Below are 20,758 nucleotides of genomic sequence, written 5' to 3' on the forward strand. Positions count from 1 at the left end.
TCCAAAATCACATAGGTAATAAGCAGCAAAGACAGGAATTACACCCAAGCAATTTGTCTCAGAGTCTACGCTCTTTATTGCTTCTTATAAGCATTCAATAAATGGTAGCTATTACTGCTAATAATAGAATTACTTGATTCCTAATATATCTACCTCCTTATACAAACTGTAAGCTACCTGAAGACAGCAAACATATGGACTTATCCATAATAGTCATTAAAGAGCTGGCCTGAAAGTTCACTGCATGGATTAAAAGCCTGCCTCCATTACACACTAGCTGTCTCTAAAACCTTCAACAAATGGCTTAATCATTTAGCATGGTTGAAAGAATTAAGTGATTCCCTACTTAGAAAGTACTTAGAAAACTGAAAGGCGGGTAGCTACTATAAGAACATGTGGATACATCTCATTATTTGATATGAGATGTGATGTCTTTATCTGTCTTTCCGTGATCTGGAACTGTGCCAGAGTTCCCAAAAAATACTTGCTAACCAACTCCCCTGCATTGCTGTTCATGAACTTATAAAAAGGCTACACCTTCATAATAATAGTATAATACTTTTATTGAACATGTACTATGCATCAGGGACGATTTTTGGATTTTTTTTGTGTGTTTAATCATTTAATCCTCAATGTGATAAATACTATTACCATCTTCACCTTTTGTATGAAGAAACCAAGCCACAGAAAGTTTAAATAATTCATCTAATGCCACATTATCACACAGCCCATATATGACAGTCTATACTTAACTACTTATCCTTTCTTCCTCTTTAGTAACTTTCATATTTCCCCGTATATTTTGTAGAATTCAGTATACACGAAAAGGCACCAAAAGCATTTGTTGGTTGAAACTTTTTCATTAGAAATAGCATGAAAAATAGACTTTTCAAATACTTAAAAAATACTTTATCTAAAAAGTCATCTAAAACTTAAAAGCCGAAATTTCTCTTAATATCAAATAGACTTCAACTTTGAAAATGAGTACATCAGTGAAGCTGAATCACACAGATGAGGTCCGAGTTTTCCAGCTGTGAATGACTCAAAGGACTCAGACGTACTTCACATACTGAACATCCTATTCTGATAGACACATAGCACAGAAATGAATCCTCTAAAAGAAGACATAGCCCAGAGATCTATTACAAAATCTAACCCCAAAATAAAGACTATCAATGCTTTAGGAGGTAAACTTTTTCTTTCAACTCCCTTTGATTCTGGAAACAGTTTACAAAAACATTTCAGGCCTCCTTCTACAAACATCTTTCCATTAAGGGCAACAATTACAAACTAAAGAACTTCTCCACGATAAATACAGGCTCATCCAAGTAAAACAATCTAAGTTTCATAGATTTAACAGTTATTTTTTTGCAATTAAAAGGCCTCACAGGAAACAAACCAGTTGAACGAGTCTGGTCCCAGAGCCAGTTAAGAAGAGTGGATTTTCATAGCCTTGGGAAAGTCTAGGTTTACAGGGCAAACCCTGCAGGGTTGAGCTCATTGTGGAGACATGTTTCTTTTCATTGGCAAAAAGGGGAAGGAAGTGAGCCATGCCCTAAAAAAAAATACCACCAGAGACATTCCACCCGATACTTGATAAGGACTGGGAAGGCTGCCATCAACTCATGGCTAGAAGGAGGAGAATTTGGATCAGAAAGAAGCTGACCAGGAGAAATCGTGTTAGGTATGGGAAAGATTTGTCAAACTACAAATTTTTTAACAAGGGAATCATTTAAACCAGTGGCTTCCAAATTTTTCTTCTATAACCCACAGTGAGAAATATACACATTATATCGTAACAACTATACAGACGCACACATACATACATCTGAAACAGAAATATACAAAAAAACACATGTTAACTGACAAGTACAATGTAACCTACCCTTACTAGGCACAAAGCATTATGAAGTTTTCAATTCTATTCCACTCTCTGTTCTAAACACACTGGTTGAGATCCACTAGATGAAAAACAGTGATCTAAACTCTGATCAACGCAGGAGAATCTGAGGGTGTGTTTTAAAGTAGCCTTTATTTCTCCCTCAGAGCCCCACCGCCAACTTAGGAAAGCTTCAGTGGAGCACCTGCTCTTGGGACAAGTAATGAATGGGTTCTTGAGCACTTGGGAAAAGGCCATCTAGAGGCTGTCTCCTCCATGTCTGGTCATTCCTCACTGTGCTGGCTCTTCTTCTTTCTACTCAAATGCTGGGCTTCCCCCAGAGCTCTAGGTTTGGTCTTTTTCTTACTACTCTGAGTGATCAGATTTCCACAGCTTCAAATTACTCATAAATCCCATTCCCTAGGCTTCAGTTCTCAATACTTGTCTACCTCTTACACATTTCCAACTAAATTCTCCCACACGTTTCAACTCACCAGGCCTAAAATTATATTGTACCTACAGTCTCTCTTCTCTAAGTCCTCACCCAAATCTATTTCTCTTCCAGTTTTCCTCACCTTAAAGAAAAGCACTCCATCCCATCCCTCACCCAAGCCACAAATCTGTGGGTCATCGTTTGCAATCTCTTCTTTTACCTCTACATTAAATGAGTTTCCAACTCTACCTTCTTAATATTCAGTGGTATGCAGGTAAATGTTTAACCATCAGCTCTCCAGGCTAAAAAAATAATTTAAAAAAAGTCCAAACTTGCAGTACTTGTCTATGTCTGTGACATAAATACCCCAACCATTGCCACCAATGTGAGGTCACTGAACATGGAGTTTGGAAGAGATGTGCACAAATGGCTCCAGCACACCACTGTCTATTCCTCAGAACTATTTCTCACCTCCATACCTACTGCTACTGACTTCATTCAGGATTTCATCTTCTCTCTCCTCCATCTACATGATAGAATCTTCATGAATTTCCTTGGCCACACAACCTTATAAACCACCCCCCACCCATTTGACACAGTCTCCAAACTGTCTCTCTAAAAGCCAAGTCTCATCACCTGCTTAAGCCCCTTCATTGCCCACTCTTTATCTTCACATATAAGGCTCTTGATTATTTGGTCTCTACTGACCCTTGAGCTTCATCTCTTGTCACACAACCACCTAGAACCTCTACTCCAATCATACAAACATTCACGGTATTCCCAAACATAGGATACTGCTCTATACCTCTACACCTTTGCTTATTCTATTCCCACTCCCTGGGACAACCTTTCCTAATCTGTTCACTGAGCCCAGCTCTTTTAAGATTCAGCTCAAATCTTTTTTCCAGGAAGCTTTTCCTCAACTCCTTAGGTAGACTTGATGTCACCCACTTTTATGCCTCCAGTACATGCCAGCACCTCTAACTCTCATTGAATTTCTTTTCATATCCATCTCCTCCCACTAGACAGGAGCTTCTTGAAGGCAAGAACTAGATCTTACTCATGTGATATACCAAGCAGGTAGTATGGTGACAGAATACAGTGGATGCTCAAGAAACTATTATTATCCCAGCAACTAACACTCTTAAGACCAGTATGCAGTAACTGCTCAAATATCTATTGAATGAAAACATCAGTATGTTCCTGCCATCTACCCAAGGCCACAGGACAGCTAAGATACTCCACCTATACCTTCTAGATTATTAGGGAGCTCATACTGTCACAAAGAATTTGCACCGTAATTTTTCTTTAAGCCTATTGCCTCTGTGTTAGTTTCCTAGGGCTGCAACAAAGGACTACCTTGCTTAAACAAAAGAAATCTATTTCCTCAGTTCTAGAGAAGTTGGAGATCAAGCCATCCCCAGGGTTATTTCCTTCTAAGACCCCTCTCCTTGGTCTGTAGAGGTCTTCATGGTCACATGGCATTCTCCTGCTATGTGTATGTGTGTCCAAATTTTCTCCTCTTAGATCAGCCACATTGGATCAGGGCCTACCCTAATGATCTCATTTTAACTTAACTGCCTCCTTAAAGACCTTATCTCCAAATACAGTCACATTCTGAGGCAGTGGAGATTAGGACTTCAACACATGGATTTTCGGGGGGCACAATTCAGTCAGTAACAGCCTTCTGCTAAACTATGAGCTCCTCAAAAGGCAGGAGCTATAGCTTAGTCTTCTTTCTTAGTATCCAATGGGCCTAATGGAGTACCTGGAACATAGAAGATTCTGAATAAATTATTTGCGGGAGACAACTTCCCAGAAGTATAGTCCAAATACGGACTGTTGTCCTTTCCAAATCCGGGGGCCAGCACCAGGAAGAATGTGGCTTTTACTCTTTCCCTTAAAGAAAGCTTGATGCTGGGGCACCTGGGTGGCACAGCGGTTGGGCGTCTGCCTTCGGCTCAGGGCATGATCCCAGCGTTATGGGATCGAGCCCCACGTCAGGCTCCTCTGCTGTGAGCCTGCTTTTTCCACTCCCACTCCCCCTGCTTGTGTTCCCTCTCTCGCTGGCTGTCTCTATCTCTGTCGAATAAATAAATAAAATCTTTAAGAAAAAAAAAAAAAAAGAAAGCTTGATGCAGCTTGCCTGGCTCAGTCAGTAGAACATGAGACTATAATGGCCCCTGGAAATGGGATGTGACTGGTGGTGGAACTAATATATGAAAATGGGAGCAGGCTGTAAATATCCCCCTATCCACAGCTGAAAGTTGTGTTCATCACCCTTGTTATACCACTGCAAAGCAATCAACTACACTCCTTCTTGCATTTTAGGACACAATCCACATGACTCCTCAGGCTAAAATCTTTAGGGAAGTTTGTAAGGAAATGTCAAAATAGTAGAGTATGGCTATTTCAACTGCTTTTGGTAAAATCCTAGAAATGACTTCACTTCAGCCTGGGTGGCCTAACTGATCACAGAGACCAGAACATTCTGCCTCACCTACATTGGCCCTTTTCTCCTGTAGGATTCCAAGACAACAGCATCAGATAATCATGAAGGACTAGGAATTTGAATCAATTCATCAATGATAATGCTAGAAGATGCAGGAAGGAAGGAACCCGCAAAAAAATAAGATCAGAAACAAGAGAACTGGGGGAAGCTAGATCCCTCAAGTACCTCCTGATGTATACTCCCCTTCCAAGAAAAGTACCAAGCACTGGAATGAAGTCAAAGGATGAGGAAAAAAACTAGCACTACCTTTATCCCAAGGCAAAAAGCAGCAAAATTGAGGGCTGAAGTATGGGCAGAGCAGCAAGTCCTACTTCTGAGAGAGAAATCCCCAAGCTATGGCCCAAAGTCAACTACCAACCCAGAGTGGGAAATACATACAGTCCAGCAGATTTAAGTTAGGTTGAGTTAAGCTGCCATAGGAACTTTGGAAGATAAACACCTATCATTGCTCCAAAATCAATTCCCATATACCTAACCCACAGCACCACTAGAATTTGGGATACTAAAATAATGCACCCCCAGCAGGAAAATCCTACCCAGTGTCCTTCTCAAATGTGTACGTGGAATTCCTAATGAGGCAACAAAGAGCAGGTTCAATAGTAGCCAGGCACATAAGGCAGTGCAGCACACCAACCACCTACATGTGTGTCTCAGGTACCGAAGAAAAAATCTAATCACAGAGCAGTAACGGCTAAATACAATGATCTCTGTAACACCCAAGACTAATACCAACCAAGCATCCAAGTTAAAATGTATCAGCAACTTTCTATAAATATACAGGGAACCACAAGATTTAGATGCAGACGATAGGTAAAAATAGAAAAAGATTAACTCTGAAAAATAGATTACGTGGTAGAGATAAAGGTGGAAAAAATTATACTCCTTCAGTTGTACTAAGAGAATGACTGATTTACAAAGTGTCTAAATCAAATAAAAATATCTCAAACTGCTTACATCCTAATGGTTTTATGATACCCAAGGAGTTGGTTAGCAAACAAAGCCATTTCAAAAGGAGCACTAGATAGAAATCTGAAAGCTGCCCACCTTCTTCTGTGACAAGCGAGCTCAGAAGCTGGGCCATACTCCACGCAGAATCACAGTATCTATAATACTGTTTCCTAAATGAATGGTCCCCCCAGGAGCAGCACTGGCATAAGGCATTCTTCCTCCACTCACCCCTGCCACCCAGTGTTTTCTTTTGGGTTTTTTTTTTTTTTATTTTAATTCCAGTATAGTTAACATACAGTGTTATATAAGCTTCAGGTGTGCAATATAGGGATTCAACAATTCTATACACAGCTCAGTGCAAGGCCCTCTTTTCTTACATCTTCTATGGAACTCTTTCTCCCACAAGTCATACAATCTACACTGTATTTCTATTAAATGGCACAGAATCGCTTGGAAGCAGAGAAGAATTTCCATTTCCATATGGCTAGGATCTTTTGCTTATGTGCTAAGGGAGGGAAAATATAATTCCCCAGATCTATTGCATTCTCCCATCATTTTTATTAACTGCCCTGAGAAAACCTCCATTAGAGACAAACTATAAGGAATATTTATGTACTGTGAGCAAAAGAACGAACATAAGTTGGGTGGGGTCATAGATGAGTAAGGGCAGCCTAGAATGATTCTGCTGAAAATATTTCAACACTGATGAACACTAGGCCGTCGTTTGGCTTATTAAAATAGTGCTGGGTAGTGAGAGGGAAGCTGGCACATTTTCCTGTAGATGAGATGGCCCTGGGGGGTTTGAACAGTTGGGACACAGCTGCCATGGCTAAAACCAAGCAAGTACAGATGTCGCACCAAAGTGGAAGTAATTTCATACCATCCCATGCTGCCAATTCAAAATGCCAATGGAGGAAAAGTATTGAAGGAAGTCTTTAAAATAGACTAGATAACTATTTTAAATACCAATTCTGTGTGTAACTGAAGTTTTTGCTGTTGAGGTCCATGAACAACAGTTATTACAGCTTAGAGAGCTCAATCAAGAATTTTATTGCTCAGCAAGATAAATGTAATACAATGTACTCTTCTTGGAGTTTGGAACAGCCACAGAGTCACTAGACATTAGACTTTGTATCTCCAAAGGTCTTTCAGAAATTGTCCTTTTAAACAACTTTCTTCTTGAATAGTTGTATCCCTTGTCAGTAGTGCTATCATTCTCTACATCCTTAATGGATACATGGTATCACATGGCATGACATCTCAGTACTCACTACCCTTATAGAAAGACAAGCCATGGAAGGGAACACTTCACACACATACACACGCACACCCAACTTACCAAATCCCTTCTTCGGTTCTACTAACTTCAAGGTAAAGGATTCATCTTTTTTTAATTCCTTTAATTTTTTTGCAACATCATAGTGACGCCACCCAATGATACTTTCTCCATTTACAGATTCGATATGATCCCCCACACAGATTGTTTTAACTGAGTCAATTAGGCTACCATCTTTAATTCTCTGAAAGAAAGAAAATTAAGAAAAACACATAATACAAGTAGAACTGCATAACATTTTTCAGGCTCCTGAGACATTATATATATTGACATATTAACAACGCAGCTTAATGCTCAAAGATGAAAGACCAAGCAACAAAGGACAACCATCTTACCTCATTCAGAATTATGTTCCATCAGTCATCAACACCTCCTCTGAGAAACTTCTGACATCCCCTGGGATACTCCCCCAAGAACGGTCAGGGTGTCACTCTCATGCTTCTATAGATTTTGCTGCATATTCTGAGCTCTAAACTGAGCACTTTACATTTGCCATCTCATTTAATTTTAACAACCTTTATGAGAGTCTCATGTCATAAATCAGAAAAATTGAAGCTTGGGAAGATCAAGCAATTTGCCAGTTCAGCATACTATAGTGCAATTGTTCATTCACTTCTCAATCTCCATTACTGAACTGTAATATTCTTGGAGACAGAGATGGTGTTATTCACCATTACATGCTCTGTGTCTAGCACAGTACTACACAAAAAAGTTCCTCCAAAAATGGTTGTTGAATCATTTCAAAATGAAACCCATTACATAAGAATAGAGCTGAAGATTTTTTTTTCCTGGCTACATTTTTTAAATCTTAGTTACAAATGTAATGATTCAAGAATTGGTACAACCTCTGCTAAGAACATTGATAACTAATAAGACACAGGTGTGGTTACCATTTAGGGAGCCAGTAAGTGATTTTATACTCTCATTTTTCATTTATATATTTTAGGTCAGGAGAACTTAGGACCCACAGGAAAACTTCATATTGGTCTTTCTTAAATCTATTTTACTTCTATACAATAAGTCTATAGTGCATAGTCTCAAAAGGAGACCTAAGACTCCCTAAGATAGTACTAAGATTTTATGGAAGGATTTTAGAGATAAGAGGCCCAGAAAACCCTGCACAGTTAACAGCCCTGCAAAGTTCAATTCTTCCACAGTAGTGAGGAACAGGGCAAAAGAAAAGCCACCGTCTGCCTCAGGAGTCACAAATCCTTCATGGGGGTGGATAGGATAGAAATATTAGGGACTACTAGATGTATAATAAAAGCACGTGCATTCCCCACTCTTACCAGGTGGAAAAATAACATCTTTTGAATCAGCAGGGTGACCACTGCATCTGAGAGTTAAGAGGAGAACTGATCTCATGTACCCCAGCATCTCCATAATATCATCAGAAGAAAGAAAATTGTAAAAGACTATTCTGGGAAGGTTGGACTTTTTTAAGTTTTATTACTATGTATCAGAACTCACAATAGGTTTCTTTTTTACCCTCAAATTTTAAGAACGTTCCTATTTTCATTATAATAGTAACTATTAATATGCTTTATGCAAATGAAATAATGCCAATTCAGAGCTCACTATCATTACAAAAAGTGAAATATTTTAAAAAATGAGAAATTTCAATCTGACATATTGTTTTATTAAGAGTCGATACTAGGGGTGCCTGGGTGGCACGGCGGTTAAGCGTCTGCCTTCGGCTCAGTGCGTGATCCCGGCGATATGGGATCGAGCCCCATATCAGGCTCTTCTGCTATGAGCCTGCTTCTTCCTCTCCCACTCCCCCTGCTTGTGTTCCCTCTCTCGCTGGCTGTTTCTATCCTGTCGAATAAATAAATAAAATATTTAAAAAAAAAAAAATAAGAGTCGATACTAGCATTATAAGTTAACAGAATTAAGAGTTACTAAAATCACAGAAAAATAAGCAAGATTTAAAGGAAAACTAGAGTCTAAAGAAACAAAGAAAAAAAACTATTTAATATCCTGTCATCTACCCATTCTTAAGCCATTCGAGAATGTGAAAATCTATATATAGCTTTCCCTTTCTTGATTTTTATTCTAATTTATCTCTTAATATCTTCTGACCGTATTTTTTCCTTTGATCAATGACACCATATAAATTTCAGTGTACCATCACATATTTTTAAGACATCACAATTTTATTAAAAATAATTATATAAAATTAATTAAATGAAAAATTTTACAGGGCACATGGCTCAGTCAGAAGAGCATGCAACTTTTGATCTTGGAGTCATGGGTTCAAGCCCCATGTGGAGTGTAAAGATTAAATAAATAAAACTTTTAAAAATGGAAAACTTTACAGATACATATAAATCTTACCAGTAAATTAAAGGTCAGAGTTACAAAAATCTAGGTTGTCCTGGACCTGTGAGTAGCCACAGAGGTCACTAGAAGAGTGTCCAGACAGAAGGAAAGGCAGTTACCAGAAGTCAGAGCAAGCAGCAAGGCAAGAATCCAGGTGGGCAAGAATAAAGTCAAAGCACGGGTAATAGTCAGAGGCAGCAGATACGGATCTGGGATGAAGAGATGGGAAAATCTGTGTAAGAAACTTGAAGAACACCATAAGGGCAATCAAATACAGAAGCAAAGGGCACGCCTAGGTGGCTCAGTTGGTTAAACATCTGATTCTTGGTTTCGGCTCAGGTCATGATCTCAGGGCTGTGGGATCGAGCCCCACTCTGGGCTCTGCACTCAGTGCAGAGTCTGCTTCAGATTCTCTCCCCCTCACTCTCCCACGTATGCATGCTCTCTCACATAAATAAAATCTTAAAAAAAAAAAAAAAGATATAGAAGCAAAGGAGAAGACACTGATTATATATGTTGTGGGTTACCTAAGCCTTAGTCTCTTAAGTCATAGAATAAAGAATGAGGTAGCCATTGAGACAAGTTTCTGGATGATAATCATAACATGACACAGATTAATATTGCTAAAAGTGCTACTCAAACACAAAGAACTGGAAAAGAAAAAGGTATTCATTCTACGCTTATATTTACTGAGTCACTTATTATCATTCTCTATGACAGAACTTTGTCTCATCTGGCTTTAGAGCTTGATATTGCAAAGTGCAGAGAAGACAAATATTTTTTAAAAGATGAGGTTCACAACATTATTAAACTCAGAGGTTCCCAACCATTTCAGAACATTATTATAGTATTTTCCATTATTTCATTGCATATACTTACAGAACTCTGTCTGCTCATCACAGGTATCAGCAGAACTCAAGGGCAACATCCCACCCTACTCAAAGCTTAGGCATCAGATTCAAAGTTGTTTGAGCTGCAAGCCCTACTGCCATGGTCAGCAACTCTGAGATCTGTGCTGCTGATCCACCCAACACTGTCCTCAAACCTCATTCATAATGAAGTAACACTCATAACAACTGTAAATAGTTAATTCATTTAACCTTCAAAGCAAGCCTCATTCCATTAACAGAGGAGACTATCAAGGTACAGTGATTACATGGCTTGATTAAAAGAACACAACAAACAACGGAATTGGGGTTCAAAGAGAGGTGGTACCAACAGCTTACATGACCCTGAATTACAACAAGGCCTAAAATATTAACCACCTGTCCCTTTATATAAATGTTTGCCAACTCATCTTAAACCACTCTAGGAATTTCCGGTTTTGTTAAAAGTATACTCTGAATTTTCTGATTAGGTTATTTATATACTCTGGTTCTGGGAAAATGGACTTGTAAAATCTAAAATCACAAATATTTAAATCCATTGTCTTTTCACCTGAAAAGTTTTATCTGTGAGAACCATGCAGTACTGTCTTTTAATTCAATTTTTTTTTTTTAAAAATCACATATATATTTTTTAGATTCCACATAGAAGATAGATCACACAGTATGGGTGTTTCTCTGACATTTCACTTAGCATAACGCCCTTAAGGTCCATCCATATTGCCACAAATGGGAAGATTTCATTCTGTTATACAGCTAATATTCCATCGTGCATATGCACGCACATGCATGCACACTCACACATCTTTATCCATTCATCAGTGGATGGGCACTTAGGTTGCTTCCACATCTTGAGTATTGTAAATAATGCTGCAATGAACACTGTACACAAATGCATGGTGCATTTGTCTTTATGATTTTGAGAGAGAGAGTGTGCACAGAGGGAGAGGGACAAGCAGACTCCGCACAAAGCACAGAGCCAGATGTCAGGCTCTATCCCACCACCCTGAGATCATGACCTGAGCCAAAATCAAGAGTTGGATGCTTAACCGACTGAGCCACCCAGATATCCCTGGTTCATTTATCTTTCTGAATTAGCGTTTTCATTTTCCTCATATAAATACCCAGAAGTGGAATTGCTGAATTGTACAGTAATTCTAGTTTTAATTTTTTGAGGAAACGCCATATTGTTTTCCGTACACCAATTTACATTCCCACCAACAGTGCACAAGGGTTCCCTTTTCTCCACATCCTCACCAACACTTGTTATTTCTAGTCCTTTTGAGAATAGCCATTCTAACAGTGCAAGGTAGTATCTCACTGTGGTTTTGATTTGCATTTCCCTGATGATTAATGACATAAAACATCTTTTCATGTACCTGTTAGCCATCTGTAGGTCTTCTTTGATTCAGATCTTCTGCCCATTTTTTTAAATCTGACTGTATTTTAGTTAGATGGTCCCACTTTTTATTTTTCCTTCTGTTGCTTCTGTTTTCAGGTTCAAAAACCATCACCAAAACCTATGTCGAAGAGCTTACTGACTAGCTTTTCTCCTAGTTTTGTGGTTTCAGGTTTTAATTCAAGTCTTTAATCCATTCTGTATTAATTTTTGTGTATGGTGTGAGATAATGATCCAGTTTCATTCTTTTGCATGTGGCTATCCAATTTTCCCATTATTGGATATCCCATATTTACCACACCATTTATTAAAGAGTATCCAAAAAAAGTAAATAAAAATTAAAAATAGAGTATCCCCTCCCCCATTGTACACTCTTGGCTCCTTTATTATAAATTGGCCATATATGCAGGAGTTTATTTCTGGGCTCTCTATTCTGCCCCAATGATCGAGGTTTGTTTTTATGCTAATACTACACTTAGTTACCACAGCTTTGTAATATACCTTGAAATCGGGGAATGTGCTGCCTTCAGCTTTGTTCTTTCTTAACCTTACTTGGCTATTCAGGGTCTTCTATGGTTGGTTCCACATGAATTTTAAGACTATTTGTTCTATTTGTTTGAAAAGTGTCATTGGAATTCTGATAGGGTTTGCACTGACTCTGTAATATTACTTTGAGTAGTATGGACATTTTAACTATTAATTCTTCCAATCCATGAGCACGGAATAGCTTTTCATTTATTTGGCTTCAATTTCTTACATTAACATCTTGTAGTTTTCAATAGGATATTCTCCTCCTTGGTCAAATTTGTTCCTCAGTACTTTACTCTTCTGATGCAACTGTAGACGGAACTGTTCTTTCCAATAGTTCATTACTAGCATATAGAAATGTAAGATTTTAGCACACCAATTTTACTGAATTTATTAGTTCTAACAGTTTTCTGGATAAAGTGTTGAGTTTTCTGTATATATCATCTTCAAACAGTGACCATTTTACTTCTTCCTCTCCAACTTGCATAGCTTTTATTTCTTTTTCTTGTCTAATTGCTCTGGCTAGAACCTTCAATACTGTGTTGAATAGAAGTGGCAAGGGTGGGCATCCTTGCCTTGTTCCTGATCTTAGTGGTGAAAAGCTGAAAGCTTTTCCTCTAAGTATGATGTTAGCTGTGGGCTTGTCCTATAGGACACTTACTACATTGAGGTATGTTCCCTCTTACCCACTTTGTTGAGAGTTTTTACCATAAACAAATGTTGAATTCTATCAAATGTTTTTTCTGCATCTGAGAAATCATAATTTTTATCCTTCACTTTGTTAATGTGGTATAAACACATTGATTTGTGGATGTTGAACCATCCCTGGAATAAACCCCACCTGGTCATGAGGTATGATCTTTTTAATGTATTGCTGAATATGATTGCTAATGTTTTATTGAGGATTTTTGCATTTATGTTATGAATACTGGCTCTTGTGGGCAATCTTGTCTGGTTTTGGTATACATGGTAACGCTGGCTTCATAAAATGAGCTTGGAAGAGTGCACTCTTCTAATTTTTGGAAGAATTTGAGGATTGGTATTAATTCTTCTCTTTGAATGTTTGGTTGAGTTTTCCAGTGAAGCCATCTGGTCCTAAACTTTTGTTGTTGGGAAGTTTTTCATTACTATCAAGGAGATTAAATTCATCTGTTCAGATTTTTTTATTTCATCATCAGTCTTGGTGGGTTGTAGGTTTCTAGGAATTTACCCATGCCTTATATGTTGTCCAGTATGTTAGGCCTAACTGTTCATAGTAGTCTCTTATGATCCTCTGCCTTTCGGTGGTATCCCGTGTAACATCTATTTCACTTCTGGTTTTGAGTCCTTTTTGGTGAATCTAACTAAAGGTCTGTCAAATGTTTTTTCTAAGAACCAACTCTCAGTTTCACTGATCTTCTCTATGGTCTTTTTAGTCTGTTTTTCTTTTGGGGGGGTGCAGAGGGAGAGAGAGGTTCCCAAGCAGTACCCCCCTCCCCACCGACATGGGGTTTGATCTCACAACCCTGTGATCACGACCTGAACCGACATCAACAGTCAGATGCTTACCAACTGAGCCACCCAGGCACCCCCTGTATATTCCCAGTCTCTATTTTTAGCCTTTGTTATTTCCTTCCTTCTACTAACTCTGGGCTTCATTTGTTCTTTTTCTACTTGCTTGAGGTATAAAGTTAGGTTGAGACTTGTTTCTTGAGGTAGGCATTTATCTCTATGGCCTTCCCTCTTAAAACTGCTTTTTGGGAGCACCTGGGTGGCTCAGTTGAGCATTGGACTCTTGATTTTGATAAAGGCCTGGTCTCAAGGTCATGAGTTCAAGCCCTGTGTTGGGCTCCATGCTGGGCATGGAGCCTCCTTTAAAAAAAAAAAAAAAAATAGAGAGATGGAGAGAGAAAAGCATGGAACCCAGGATACCTGGGTGGCTCAGTGGGTTAGGCATCAGCCTTTAGCTCAGGTCATGATCCCAGGGTCCTGATAATCGAGCCCCATGTCAGGCTCTCTGATCAATGGGGAGTCTGTTTCTCCCTCTCCCTCTGACCTTCCCCCCTGCTTGTGTTCTTGCTCACTCACACTCTCTCAAAAAAAATCTTGTGGGGGGAAGGCATGGAGCCCAACAAAGGGCTCAATCCCAGGACCCTGAGATCACAACCTGAGCCAAAATCAAGAATCAGATGCCCAAATGACTGTGCCACCTAGGCGCCCCAGGCCTGTGTACTTTTATAGCCCATGCTCCTACGCATCACTGCACTGCCTCCCTAACCATGGAATCCTTCCTCCTTACCCTTGTCTGAATCTGTACCACACTGTCCTACTCTAACCTACTGACTTCTAGCCACTACTGAAAGGATATCAAGTACTCACTTCAGCAGCACACACACTAAAATTGGAACCATACAGAAAAGATTAACACAGGCCCTGAACAAGAATGACATACAAACTCTTGGAATGTTTCATTTTTTTCTGCTTCTCTTGGCAAAAATAAACACTGAAAGGGTGAGCCAAAAATTAATGAAAATGATTACTTATAAGGAGTGGGAGAAATGAGTAATGGGATAGAGGACTAGGAGAAAGAGTGACAGATCTCTGAATGTCTTTTAATATAGTTTTAACTTTTGAATCATGTTAATATTTTATGTATTCAGAAAAAATTAAAACAAGGATAAGGGGGGAAACTCAAACTCAATTCAAAAAGAAGCAAATGGATTCAACAGTATTTCAAATAAATAACAATCACCTAGTGGGGAAAGGGGCAGGAAAGAACCTATTCCAAGTAACCTCTGAATAGAATACTTTGTTTATATATATATATATACATTTAGCTTAAAGAGGATATTAGGCAACTGATAAAATAATTTTGTCCATACTGTAGTTTTATCAATATTAGATTTTCTGAATTTCACAACTGTACTACAGTTATATAGAGAAGAACCCTGTGCTTAGTAACTACATTCTGAAATAGTAAGAGTTAATGGGCATAATACACACAATCCACTTTTTCAAATTGTTTAGAAAAATTATATGTATTTGTATTTGTATTTGTGTGTGTGTGTGTGTGTGTGTGTGTGTGTGTGTGTGTGTGAGAGAGAGAGAACAAAATAGCAAATGTAGCAAATGGTAAAAATTAGAGAAATGGGTAAAGGGTATTCTGGAAGTCCTCTGTATTATTACAATCTTTCAGTAAGTTTTAAATAACCCCCCCTCAATTTTTAAAAAGTCTTATTAACCATGAACACAGCAGGATATTCATTTCTCTAAGTTGAATTATATGTCAGTAGTTGGCTTATGCTCCACTTCCTCTTTGCCATCATGTTCTGTCTCCACAGGACCAGCAATGAATACAGAAGCAGGCACATGTTCAAGGAGGCATTAAAAAAATAAAGAACACAAGCTCTGAACATCAGAGGTTAAGATCTAAAAAATCCACACGTGCTTGCAAAACTTCTAAGCCCTTCCCTGCTGACATTAGAAAGGCATTGCTGCATGTGCCTCATGTCCTAAGCTTCCCCCAGATAATCCCACATGACTTTCCCAACTCACGATTTTCCATTTGATCACCCACTCAACCTTCAGCACAGTCGTATCTTTTGCAGAGCTAAAAATAGCCATTCTATCAAATGGGAAGTTAAATAAAGTACTATTTACAGTTAAGAGGATAGCTTCCCTAAGACTTTTTTTTTTTTTAATGATGACAATGCATCAACAAAGATCTGGACAAAATAAAAACATGAAACATGTTCTGTTTATGAAATTTACAACTAATTCTTCATGAAGTAGATAGGAATGTCAGCTCTGAAGTCAGATCTCTTGAATTCAAATCCTGAGTTTTTCAGCTATGTAACATTGAAGCAAGCTACTTAACCTCCCTGATCCTGTTTCTACATCTTTAAAATAGAGGTTAATAATACTGCCTACCCACAGGTGAATCTCCCAGATATCATGTTGAACTAAAGAAGCCAGAAACAATAGAGTACATGATTCTACTCAATGAAACTCAAGAACAAGCAAAACTATGGTGATAAGGGTCAGAATAGTGGCTACCTTTGTGGGGGAAGCAGGTTGAGAAGAGTTACAAGAGAGATTTCTGGGTGGTAGAAATTAAGTTTCCCTTGATCTGGGTGGTGGTTACACAGGTATGAGTACAATAAGCTATACATTAAAAATTTGTTGTCATCAACAAGAAAAAACCGTATCAAATTGAATTGTGAGGATTGGTGAGAAAAGATATGTAAAGTACCTAGTAAATAAGCATTCAGTGTAAGTCAGCTGTTACACAATTACTTAATAGAAGTGTTTATGAGATGGGTCTGGGCACTTGGGTGGCTCAGTCAGTTAAGTATCTGCCTTCAGCTCAGGTCATGATCCCAGGGTCCTGGGATCAGGCTCCCTGCTCAGCAGAGAGTCTCCTTCTCCCTCTGCCCCTCCCCACCTCCCTCTTGTGTTGCACCCCCCCCCCATGCTCTCTAATAAAATCTTAAAAAAAAAGAGAGAGAGAGAGAGAGAGAGATGAGCCTACTTTTCTTTTTACCACTCCTTAGTTCTTAGTTTTTCATACTATTTCAAACTTCCTTCTCTCATCTTTGCAGCTCTATATTGCTCTCTTTGTATCTAAATAAAAGAATTATATAGTTTAGAAAATGTTGGAAAACATTTTTTAAGAAGTAAATAAGTTGTCAAAAATGTGTACACTTGGGGTGCCTGGCTGGCTCAGTTGGTAGAGCATGTAACTCTTGATCTCAGGGTTGTGAGTTCAAGCCCCACACTGGGCATAGAGATTACTTTTTTAAAAATTATACACACACACACACACACACACACACACTTACTTGGAAAAAACCCTAAAAAAATCAATGGAAATCAATATGGAAGTCATCAGATATTAATGAGCTACAGACCTACAACAGCTCATATGGATGAGTGGGCACTAGGGCCACGCTTTCCTTTTCAGTAAGTTCTAAATTCTAGAGGAAGTTTAAACTGAAAGAAAGAAATGCAAGGAAAGGGTAAACAAAACATGAGGTCTTTGAAACACGTTTTTAAATGAAACCTTATCAAACCATCCCTGCTAAGCCAGCTTTCACTCTGAAGATTTCTTTAACCCGGTAGATTTTCTTAAATATTATCCTCAGTTAGGTCACATAGTTATTTTTTAAGACTTACCTTTATAAAAGCATAGCCAGTACCATTATCTGTAATGGTGAGACCAAGTGAATCCTCAGATTTATACACATTCACTTCTTTTTGGATCCCTTTCACATGGGCAAATATGAAATCTTCAAGACCTACATATGATCCTAAGAGTCTTCCCATATCAACTTTAGGCGTGTTTAAAGTACAATATAAGATCTGTAAGAAAGAAAGAAAGATATTAGCTCAGTTTCCATTAGGAAACATTCTGGTCATTAGTTTATTTAATATTTGAGCGAAATAGTCCTCAATTTATGATCTAAGAAATTACATCTTTAACCTCAGGTAATATATATTGAGTAGTTCCTGTAGGCAAGGCTGTGTACTAAACAATTTACAGCCATGATCTCATTTAATCCTCACAATGACTTCATAAATACATTATCACCTGCAAATTATAGATGAGGAATTTTAGGCTAAAAAAGTAACTTGGCTAAGGTCACAGAGCCTATATTTGTCAAGAGCAAGATTCTGAGTTCAGATCATACCAACTTTGAAGTGATTTAAACACCTACATTACCTGCCATTTACAATGCTAAAACCAAAAGTTGTGTTCCCAAAGGAAGGCCATGATATATGTACCACAATGAAATTATAGGCAAGACTATTTTTGAAAACTGGTGATTTTTTTTTAAATGAGGGAAGTTATTCATCTTACATTATAGTGCTTGAGAAAATGAATGAATGAATGAATGAATGAGGTTCTAAGATGAAGAGGTCTAAAACAGACCTTAAAGACCACTAATCCAATCCCTTAATTCTCAAAATAAAGGAACTGAGGTACGGAGAGATTAATGCAATTTGGTCAAATTCACATGATGGTAGAAACAGCATGAAAAACTGGGATAATAGGGGCGCCTGGGTGGCACAGCGGTTGGGCGTCTGCCTTCGGCTCAGGGCGTGATCCCAGCGTTATGGGATCGAGCCCCACATCAGGCTCCTCCGCTATGAGCCTGCTTCTTCCTCTCCCACTCCCCCTGCTTGTGTTCCCTCTCTCGCTGGCTGTCTCTATCTCTGTCGAATAAATAAATAAAATCTTTAAAAAAAAAACAAAAACTGGGATAATAAAAAGTTGTGTAGAGATTTTTAAAGAGACTTATGTTCCCCACATCTTTATTGAACCTCATTTTCCTTCAAAAATAGGGTTCATTTTACTAAAATCTGTAGGGCAGCTCTTAAAGTTTGTCTACCATGATTTTCGTAATTTCTGGGGCCCAAATACAAAATTACAGAACAGAAGGAGAAAGAGGGTTGAAAACACATCACTGGTTCAAAAATTAAGTTCAACAAACATTTCTTGAGTACGTATGTCCCAAAGAAAAACATTTAATATGGTTATTTCATACCAAAATGGCTAACGGAAAATTTTTTCACTCTTTTCTATTGTCAAGTAATTTTGCCACAGATGTTGCCAGCCCTTCCTCCAAACCTGAGCCTTGCTTCAGTCCTCTCTTTCAACACTCTCCCTATATCCCTGGGTTTCACACCATTCCTGATTCCCACTGGAACTTAAGCCTTAACACATCCATAAGCCTCATGAAGTTCAGAAATGGTGCAACTACTACTTATTAAATGGCTCTTTAAGCCATACCAGAATGTGTTGGAATTGGAAGAGCTCTCTCTGTTACACAGCTAAAAGGTCCAGCGTGGTCAGTAAAACTGATCAAATCTCAGAAGTGTATGAAAAGAGCTAGTGATGAGGACAAGAGGCAACTGGGTATCAAAGAATAAAGGCTTACAAAGAAAAACCACTGTTTCCACCCTTTCCCTTTTTCATCCTTGGTGAGCTGTGCTAACTGGTGGATCTTTGATTTAACCCTTTGTGTTCCTAAGCAGGGCATAATATACTTGGTTTTCTAAGTTTTTGCAAATACGCTAGTGTAAAAATTGTATGAATCACAGGAGAAATGTCCTTTAAGAATGGCTCCTATTCCTTATTCTAACTGTGAAATCAATGGTATAATTAGTCCACTGACAAAAATCACTAACAGTGTGGGTAGAGGAGCAAGGGAATATGCATAGTAAACAGCTTTTCTTATTTCCTTTCTCAAAAATTTGATGGGAAGTAGAAGAAAGTTTTGTTTTTTATTGTTCTAAACAGTGAATCTGTTAATGTGTTCACAGTGGATCCCAAACACCATTAATATAAAAGCCACTTAGGAAATAAAACATTAACACATAATGATGAGGGGCCCCTGGGTAGGTCAGTCAGTTAAACATCGATCGGCCTTTGGCTCAGGTCATGATCCCAGGGTCTTGGGATTGAGCCATCCCCCCTACCCCCAATCGGGCTCCCTGCTCAGTGGGGAGTCTGCTTCTCCCTCTCCCTCTGCCCTCCCCCTTCTCCCTCCCACCCTCTCTCAAATAAATAAAATCTTAAAAAAAAAAAAAAAAAACCCACATAACGATGATGTAACAGGGCAGGAGAAAAGCCCCAAAAAGAAAATCCCACGCAAAGCAGACTTCTAGTTACTAAGCTGTTTCCTTTCTTTCAATTTTTCACATTTCACTGCAGACCAAATATTAGACTTCCTGTAGGTATGACCCTTTTTCATTCTGCTTCCTCCCCTGCAGAATAATGTTCCATTCCAGACAGCCAAAAGTTTGCAGGGAAGGTATCTTTTTTTTTTTTCTGGAAGGAGTGGAGCCAGCTACATCCTTCACAGAATGGAGCTCTACAGGAAGCTGTGCTGAAAACCTGCAGCCCTCTGCAACAGCAAGTAACTAAAACTCCCTGACTTCAGGTCAGATCTCTACAGGAGAATAAAAACCTAACACTCCTAGGATCTCAACATACAACTATCAGCAAATATATCTGTAAGATGTGGAAAAGGGGCTAGAAATTCAAACACATCCTCACTGAAAAATAAGGAAGTGATATATGCTTTCTGAAAGCTGCAAAATTCTTGCTCAGTCATCCACCCACCAATTATCTATTAAATATCTGCTTTTTGCCAGGTTCTGTGCTGCACACTGTGTATGCAAAAATGGACAGTCCCTATACAACAAGGAAATCCCAAGCTCATACACTGCCCTGAGGTACAGTAAGGCAACATGAGTCAACTGGAAGAGATCAAAAGCCATGACTATTTAAACCAAAACGAACCTCAAATACATATCTTGAGCTTTCCTACCTTCATTCACACATTTCCCCTCAATCCAAAATCTAAAATGCCTGCCCACCCATTCCACCCCTATGTCCTTGCCTATCGAGACTATGCTCAAATGTGACTGCCCAGGTGGAATCAATCTTTCCACTTTACTCACATAGTTGAAATCTAGTACCTCATTCAACTGTCTGAGTCACCTTGCCTTGAAGTCCTCTTGGTGTAACAC

The 20,758-nt window shown here is 38.6% G+C and overlaps 1 protein-coding gene and 1 non-coding gene across 3 annotated transcripts in view; one reads left to right on the forward strand and one right to left on the reverse strand.

Moving 5' to 3' along the window:
- The window catches only part of GIPC2 (GIPC PDZ domain containing family member 2), a 76,769-nt gene that overhangs the window by 27,025 nt on the left and 28,986 nt on the right, over positions 1–20,758 (reverse strand). For both annotated transcript variants that reach the window (XM_026497743.4, XM_057310540.1), the window contains exons 2-3: positions 17,396–17,581; positions 7,112–7,292 (exon numbers count right to left, since the gene is read on the reverse strand). In XM_026497743.4, coding sequence (XP_026353528.1) covers positions 7,112–7,292; positions 17,396–17,581 — 367 coding nt within the window. The remainder of the gene's footprint in view (positions 1–7,111; positions 7,293–17,395; positions 17,582–20,758) is intronic.
- LOC113254862 (U6 spliceosomal RNA) lies at positions 14,592–14,698 on the forward strand. Its single transcript, XR_003315984.1, has one exon. It is a non-coding gene; the product is annotated as a U6 spliceosomal RNA (small nuclear RNA).

This window comes from Ursus arctos, unplaced genomic scaffold, assembly GCF_023065955.2.
Source record: "Ursus arctos isolate Adak ecotype North America unplaced genomic scaffold, UrsArc2.0 scaffold_12, whole genome shotgun sequence".
NCBI classification, from domain to species: Eukaryota; Metazoa; Chordata; class Mammalia; order Carnivora; family Ursidae; genus Ursus; species Ursus arctos.